The 8,920-nt window shown below is 43.9% G+C and overlaps 1 protein-coding gene across 1 annotated transcript; it reads right to left on the bottom strand.

The window, feature by feature from the left end:
• Positions 1-6,992: 6,992 nt before the first annotated feature.
• On the bottom strand, positions 6,993-8,465 carry nr0b1 (nuclear receptor subfamily 0, group B, member 1). Its single transcript, XM_083550749.1, has 2 exons — positions 7,719-8,465; positions 6,993-7,491 (listed from the first exon to the last, which is right to left on the bottom strand). Exons 1-2 carry the CDS (start codon positions 8,362-8,364, stop codon positions 7,250-7,252), a joined length of 888 nt encoding a protein of 295 aa, XP_083406875.1. The 5' UTR covers positions 8,365-8,465; the 3' UTR covers positions 6,993-7,249.
• Positions 8,466-8,920: the final 455 nt, after the last annotated feature.

Genomic DNA, 8,920 nt, shown 5'->3' on the forward strand with positions numbered 1-8,920 from the left:
GGGACCAACACTAGATCAGGCAGTTGGTCATAATTTTATGCCTGATCGCTGTATACACAGGTATTCCCTGACTTACAATAAATATGCGTTCCGGTGACCCCAACGTGACTTGAAAATATCGTATATTCTCTAGCGCTTTTAACAATGGACATTGTCTCAAAGCAGCCTTACAGAATGTATGAATTATAAAATGAATTTAAATATAAGCCTTGCCTACCCAGGAGTATTATATGGGGTAGAATACTGTCATTTGTTTAACGATTACAGTTCATAATTTAGCAAAACAGAGCGATTTACAATATGGAGGCCGGAGTTTACGCCGCTACGGTGTGTGAAACTTTTTGTTGTAGTTGTTGTTGTATCGCTATCGTCCTCGTAAGATCAGTGACCATCTGAATAGCAATGTTTCAGGACTTGTTGTTTTGTTGAGCAAATCAAATTCGCTGCAGGATATACATTCGTCTTACGCATAAGCTTCGAGAGTCTTCTTGCTATTTGACACCTGCGTCTTCCTTCGTGACTTCGCAGCCCTCCAAGCAGGAAGGCGCCTCTTCTGTATTCAACATCGTATCGGAATTTTTTTCAAATATCTGAGAAAGATATCACACAATCCTCAATCTCATGATTTCAGGAGATAAAACAGGACTAAAGGAACTGAGAGGAAATTTTTACCTACATCGTCAATTCCAACAATATTCTGGAAGCTTTGTGTGAGGATTATTAGTGCAGGAATATTCGGCTTGGCGTATTGACTTCTGAACTAGCGGACGCAGCACACGGATGATGTACCCTGCATGTATCCTGTGTTGGCGCTTTTCGTGCTCATTTATTGTTTCGAACCCGCTGAGTGGGTGCTCTTGTACTTTCCGAGCGACGACCTCCAGGAGTTTATTTCAACTCCAATCACCGCAGACGTCCTTTTCTTCCTCACTATAAATCCTTTCTCCGTTCTCATAATCTAAGATACATCTCCGGATCCCAGCGTGTCGCCAAGGTCGCGGAATTCTCAGATTGATAGCGAGGCGGGCGGTTTCCGTGGCGACGGGCGCAGCTTTTCTCGGGGACAGCTGCGCTTTTATTAGCACAGAGGCGAATAATTAGCTCGTTATGATCTTTAGCAATTACAGGTTTAAGTGGAAGGGAAATCTGGCCTGTCCAGGGGGGTGAGCCGTGATAGCGGAACGTGCGGAAGGATTGCGGACGTAATTTACGCAGCGCCTTTTATTCGGGCCCGCGATCTTCCCTGCGCACCCCGTAGCGACGCACCTCCCTTCACCCCCCCCCCCCCCCCCCCCCCCCCCCAGAGGAGCTGAATAAATCTCACGCAACAGCTGGAGGAAATGAGCGAAATTAGCCGTAATGGAAGTCCCGGTGGAATCGAGGCACGCGGGTCTGTCAGGTGCAAAAGAGGAGAATCTATCAGGGGGCTGCTTAATTGGCACAAGGAGCAGATCAGGATTCGTAGCCGTCTTGTACTGCACTGCTTGAAGAGCTGTTTTGAGAGCTTTTGACAGGTAGCAATGTGTTACTCTACAAGGCAGAGAGAGAAAGAAAGAGAGAACGCGGGAAAAACAGAGAGGGAGAGGAAAAAAGGAAAAACAACGTGGCTAATTAAAAGCTACCTCCATGGAATGTGATCACCTGTCACTGCCTCTTTGTTATATTACAGTACAATTACGCTCTTGAGCCACAGAAGACAAAACGAATCCTACTTTGCGATGAAAGTGTGACATGAAGAGGCTCACGAGACTCCCCTCGTACAACTAGCGCGCTATTTAAAGACTACACAAAAAGGGTCTCCAGGATCTCCGAATTAAGATGATCGACATTTTAATTAAAGCGACTCGTTCACGAAGTTTGATCATTTCATATTTAAAATCTTCACCCAACACCCAAAGTCATGCTTTCTCATTAAAAAGTAAAAAAAACTTTTTACCGCTTTACTCTTCATGACCTTAGATCAGTATTTCTGTTAGAACTCTGCCTGTCCTTGGGCCACACGCCGAGGCTGAGACGCATTGTGTAACGTGCGATCGTTAATGAGTATGCGTTCCAAAGGCTTAATTTTTATCTGCTATTCCACTTTGAAATGTGGTGAGCAGATTTCAAACATGAGTTTGTATGTTCAAGGTCATGGATTTCACACACATGTGAAGTGAAACTACTATTTTATTTATTTATTTATTTATTTTTTGCCCAGCACGCCTTATACAATTTTTAAATTGTTGAATATTTACACTGAGATAAGCATTTAGTCTGGATTATCTATCTATCTATCTATCTATCTATCTATCTATCTATCTATCTATCTATCTATCTATCTATCTATCTATCTATCTATCTATCTATCTATCTATCTATCTATCTATCTCAAAACTGGAAAACTGTTCAATGGTCAGACGAATCAAAATTTTAAATACTTTTTGGAAAACTGAGACGCCATGTCATCCGGACTAAAGAGGATAAGGACAACCCAAGTTGTTCTCAGCGCTGCTTTTTTTTTTCTTTTTAACATCCCATTCCACATTTAGTCCCTGTTTGTTGTTCTAATAACCTCCACTGTTCTAGAAAAATGTTCTACTAGATTTTGGCGGTTTCTTTACAAGCACATCCCATCCTCTTTTGCTCATTCATCTACAAGGGTGTTAGAAAAAAACGTCATGTACTGAAGTGAGGAGTTCTGGAACGCAGGCAGCGTTCCAGCTCAATCATTGTTCTATAAGGTTGAGTTTAGAGCTCTAGAGCAGGCCACTAAAGCTCTTCCACTCCATCCAATGTACACTATAGATTCATTAAGCCGGCTTTGTGCACAGTGGTTTTATTGTGTCGGGACATGTTCGGGTCTCCTATCTATCTGTACGCTAGCTATTCATTTATTTTTTGTCAAGTTTGTGTTCATTGAAATATAGTTTCTATTGTTTATTTATTTAAAAAAAAAATTTTTTTTTTACTGTGGCATACCAAATTTTTTTCACCTCAATCTAATTGTCAATCGGATCTTGTCTTTCTTTAGAGATGTACGTAAAGAAATCTTCTGATATCCATGCTAATTCAGATGTACAACCCCGAATCCAAAAAAGTTGGGACACTGTGCAAAATGTAAATATAAACAGAATGCAACGATTTGCAAATCCATATTCTATTCACAAAAAAACCCAATCAAATGTTTAAACTGAGAATATATACCATTTTAAGGAAAACATATGATCTCTGGCTGTAGGGCTGCAACTAGTGGTTATTTAGAATACATAATTATTACAATTTTGTGTTAAATTCAATATACAAACATTAAACTACACCATTTTCACATGATGAGGATTCTACAGTTTTTGTTTACCGTGCCGATGTTTCGCCTTCATCCGTGACACGTGCTCGCGCACCACTGGTACTTCCATCACACATAAGCGCCGCTTTGCATAACTTCCAGGTACAGTTTTCTTTGTTGCGTTTAATATAAAATGCTTCAATGCCTTACGTTTAATACAAAATGCACCAATGCCCTGAAAGACTTGAGCCACACACTTTTTTCCTATTGCTCGTTCACCATGTTCTGTCCGCCATTTTCACAAGTGGCTGTGTTTTCTTACCGTCACGCCAACCCAAATATTGAGCAGCCCAACTAATCGATACCGGCATTTGTTGACAGCAAATTTCATTATTGATTTTATCGATTAGTTGTCGCAGCTCTACCCATTGACAAAACATCTGGAAAAAAAAGTCGACTTACAACTGAGCAGGGGAGGGTTAAGGGTCCAGCAGTGGCAGCTTGGTGGTGGTGGGATTTCAACTTGTGACCTTCCGATCCAACGTTTAACACGTGCATTATGTCTTCTGTTCGTATATATCTGGGAACTGAGGAGACCAGTTGGCAAGTTTTCGGTGGAGGAAAGTTGTTCCATATGCGTCTGATACAGGATTCCAACTTTTTAACAGTTCTGGGTGTCTTTTGTTGTCTTTTTCATTTCATGATGCGCCAAATGTTTCTGAATGGTAAAAGGTCTAGACCGAAGGCAGCCCATTTCAGCAACCGGACTCGAAGTCATGCTATTGTAACAGATGCAGTATGCTGTTTATCTGTTAAATTTAAGTGTTGCAACCAACAAAGTCAAAATCACCCCCCCAACCCCCCTAAAATGGTACATTTTCTCAGTTTAAACATTAAAAAAATGTTTCTATTGTTTATTACATTTGCAAATAATTGCATTTCTTTTTTAAATTTATATTTTACACACTGTTTTCTTTACCCAAACTTATTTTTGGAATTGGGTTTGTAATAAGAAGCACATCTCTAAAAAGGAGAATCTTGTAACCTGAATGTTTGATAGCATATTTGACACATGTGCCAAAACAGAACGGATTACTTTAAGGTTTCAGGAGCCATTATTCATGTTCTGTAAGTAATCAGGAAACTATGTGCGGTTCGTCTCGACGTTTCTCATTTCCGTCACGTCAACTGGCCCAATCTAGCATGCAGTCATTAACAATCCATTTCCGGGTTAAGTCGTCCTTTAAGCTTTGAGGCGTCCTACGCCGTCGTCACACAGCCTGCGGCACTTACAACAGCTTGTTATCTATAGTTTTTTTTCCTCCAGATGTTTTCACGTACGGTTAGCCGCCTGAAGTGTGGGAGGCAGATGGGAATCTTTCAATCGGCGCTTAACGCAAAGGAATGGCAGGACGGGGAATTTCCAGAGCAGGTCCAACATCGTTATCAAATCGAAGGGACGAAGACCACAGAATATGCTGGAGTTGAGATGTTCATGAGCGCCAAACTTCACAATCCCGATCCTTTCTTAATGTGTATGTGGAGCGCTAGATCAGGACGTGACATTCAGGATGACTCGGAACCTTCACTGCATGTACTCTTCCTATCACTTTTTTTTTTTTTTTATTATTATTCTCAACAGAAGATGCTTGTGTAGAGTGAAAGAGAAAGAAAGGGGTAAGAAAGTAAAAAAAAAAAAGAGAGACAGATAGAAAGAGAGAGAGATACTTTCCTGCCTGCGTGGTGTGGTGGCTCAGGGGAGCAGATTAATTAGCCGAGATGTGCTGAAAGGTCTTCCATAACTGGATGGGCTGTGACAGCACCGCAGGCCCACAGATCAATCCATCATGATCTCCTGCCTGCTTGGGAATGAGATGAGATCGCTTGGGGAACTGGAGTGTGTGTGTGTGTGTGTGTGTGTGTGTGTGTGTGTAAGACTGCGACTGTCAAACACTGACTTTAACTTGAGCTGCTGTAGATTGAGCGGAGGGACACATTTCACCTTCTTCCAAGAGCGAGTGTTGAATTCAGGAAGGAGAGATTCAGCACTGGCGCTGACCATCGCTGCTGTAACTGTTTTGAATGTACATGACAATAACCAATAAGAATGTATAATTCTTTTCACTATAAAATGTGATAATTAATTAAATGACCTCTCTCTCTCTCTCTCTCTCTCTCTCTCTCTCTCTCTCTCTCTCTCTCTCTCTGCGATAAATGCTAGTTGCTCTGGATAAGCTGAAAGTCATAAAGGTAAATATTCGCAATAGTGACCGATGTCCATCGGCATAAAAGTTACAGACGTGCAGCATCGATTTCACTGTTATTATTTAGAAAACGACCAATAATTTGTGAGCAACATTTTCTCTGTAGATTGATTTCTTGTCGCGAAACTGTTTCTCGAGAGCGTTCTCTCAGCATCGCTGCTGCTACGTGAATATGACGTATCACAACGCTACGGAGGCCGAGGCGCATCCTGAGAGTCACATAGAATACAGATCAACATGGCAGAGGTAGAGCTGCGTCTTTCTGTAGAGAGAACAGGAAAAGAACCTCTGTTCTCAATCTATTTCGGGTTTTATTTTGCTCTTAAAGGCCTGTTTGTGAAAGCGGCAATGCGTTAAAAGTCTAAGCCATAGAAATAAAACCATCTCCTTTTTTTTAACTGCATAGAATCATGTTTTATCTCTCCTTCATTTTCATTCTCATCTTCCACTTTATCAGAAGGAGATTTGCAGCTTATCACCGGAGGACTGGGCCTGAACCGAGGACACCCTCATCGCAGGTCTATTACAGTCACAACCTTCATTTACACCTGGGAGCGGAGAGGAAACCTGAAGAACACAGATGAAACCCTTCGCGAAAGAGATTCTGCAGGATTGAACCTGAAGCTTTGAGGCTGTAGGACATATTCTGGTAGATTGTTTTTGTTTTGTTTTTGAATTCGAGCGCGATCGATAATTATGGTGCACACGATGACGCACATGCCTATAAGCTGATATTTTAATATTTTATGCTATTGTTATTTAAAAAAATATATCAATATAATTTTCAAGGTGCCAGGTCGCCTCAAGCACTCTGCTGTCCTCCTGGACTTTTTACTTTACACTGCTATGACTAATGCTTTCAGAGACCGGAACATATGGTGTCCTGTCCCAAATCGCCCAAGCGTGTCCAATCGTGTCACAAGGACACAGCGGTGTTTTACATTCCGGCGCCTGTGTTCGAGCACTTTGTTTTGGTCAGATGAACGTTTGTTAAAGCTGATATGCATTTTTTCTTTTTTTTTGCCTCAATACTCAAAAGATGTACTCTGCCCTCGAAGTGATGTTTCCAGCATTGTGGATTTGAGCTCCGGGTTTGTAGGTTCACATTGCCCTCTTCTGGTAAGACACATTTATGGTCAAATTTTTTTCAATTTTCTTTTTGTTTTTCTCAATTTGCTTTTCTTTCTTTTTTTCCTTCTTTCTTTAAGCGAAGAAACCAAAAATCCAAAGGTGTTGGAATATATGCATGGGGTGTATTGTCCATTGTGGTGAATGTATAAAAAGAAAAAAAACCAAAAAACAAACAGGACAGCTTCTCAAGTTTAAATAGGTGTCAAATAAATAGCCTGCTTTATAATACGGCTGTACAAAACGACACAGAAAAGCTTATCATTTAAAGAAGAGAAAATAAACAATATAAAGCTATCCCCCTCCCACCCACCCTCCCACCCTCCCACCCTCCCACAAACCCCTGCGAAAGAGGATCGAGTCAGATTTTGGATTCAGCAACGAGTTCAACTCAGGAGGCAATAAAGAAAATACAGTCCAGGAAAATATTGTACAAAAATAGCATGTGTAAAAATGTGTGTGTGTGTGTGTGTGTGTGTGTGTGTGTGTGTGTATGTATATATATGGGAAAGCCATGAAAAGCCACTGTTTGTGCTCACTGTCCCTCCTGAATCCGAAAGTGTCAGGGTCCGGCCCAGGCGGTGCCGGCTTTCTACTTCCCGTAAAACATCTCGAGAAGAAGTTCTTCCATGTTTACCGCGCCGATGAGGGGCCTGAAGAAGAGCCCTGCCACGACGTTGGAGTTGATGGATCGGAGCATCGAGAGGGCGATGAAGAGTTTGGCGAACCTCGTGGTGTCTCCTCTGTGAATCAGCTTGACATGTTCATTAAGAGCCTGGTGTGCTTCACTCTGCAGAGCCTGGATGTAGTGCTGACACTGCAGTCCGGCAATGTCTGGGAAAGCAACACACACACACACACACACACACACACACACAGGTACACAATTAGTACACAATCTCTACTTTACACTTTATTGCCATATTGGAATGTACCAAACAAAAGGAGGAAAAAGTTTAGACTGATCAAAGTTGTGTAATTATTACTAGAAACGAAAAATTTCTTCCAGATGTTATAGTTCACATTCTTCCAGATGTTAGTGATGTTGAACTTTTGCTCACCTGGGTTAAACAGAACGGCTCCTTTCAGGTAGGCGTACTCCTTGGTGCTGATGTCGAGGTCCCAGCATTTACTTAGGAAAGCTTTAATGCCCTGGGCTTCAGCCAGCGCTACTCCTCCTCCTCCTCCCTCTTCTTCTCCTCCTCCTCCTCCTCCTGGTCCGCCGCTGTGATGGTGATGGCGCGGGCCGTCAGGACTCTCGTGCGCGCCGGTGAGGAGTCGCTGCAGCATGCTGGGCTCGGTGCTCTCGCGCGTCTCGAAGTCCAGGCCGTCCTGCGCCATCCCGAGCACGAGCAGAGGCGCCCAGCCTCCGCGCACGAGCGCGCGCTGGTCGCCCGCGGGCAGCTCGCCGAAGCACGGCACGCTCTTGACGAAGCGCAGCGTCTTGGCGAGCACGGCCGAAGCCGCCGCGCACGTGGCGCGCGGCGCTCGCAGCGCCACCGGCCGCGCCGCGCCGCACGCGCAGGCTAGCCGCGCAACGCGCGGTACTCGCTCGGCCGCGCGCGGCGCGCCCTCGCGCCTCAGCAGGCTGTAGAGGATGCTCGGGTGGCGCCGCTCGCCGCCGCACTCGCAGCCTTCCGCCGAATGGTGCGCCGTTGCGCGTCCGGGTTGCGACACGTGCCTCCTCTTCGGCTCGCTTCCGTGCATCGCCGCCGTGTGCGCGCGCTCTACTCCCTCCGCCGCGCGCGCACCAGTTGAAGAGTTTTTAAACGGCGCTCACCGGCGACACCACCCACTCTGACGCACGCGCGGAGGAGCTGATCCCATAAACACTGGGGGCAGGACTCCACCATCATCAAGGCTTAGTTTTTGTTCGACTTTTTTCATCGTTCCTTTAGAGAATGTCATGCATTTGTGTTACTTTTTGCGTGTGTGTGTGTGTGTGTGTGTGTGTGTGTGTGTGTGTGTGTGGAATGCAAATGCATTATAGCAGCCACACAGACACTTCACACTGGGAAAGAAGTACACACTTGTGGAGACACTTTTCCTCACACCAAAAATGACACTTATGTCATTGTAATGGCTCATACAGTGGATGTAGACCAGACTGAAAAAAACTAAATGTCATGCATGGGTTCATGTGATATTTTGTGATGTAATAATAATAATAAACACACACACACACACACACACACACACAGGCTTGCTGGGTGTATCTTGCTTTTGCTCACGCTCTCGTCCCAAAACCTCGATTCTGATCGAG

This window comes from Silurus aristotelis (genome assembly GCF_946808225.1).
Source record: "Silurus aristotelis genome assembly, chromosome: 9".
NCBI classification, from domain to species: Eukaryota; Metazoa; Chordata; class Actinopteri; order Siluriformes; family Siluridae; genus Silurus; species Silurus aristotelis.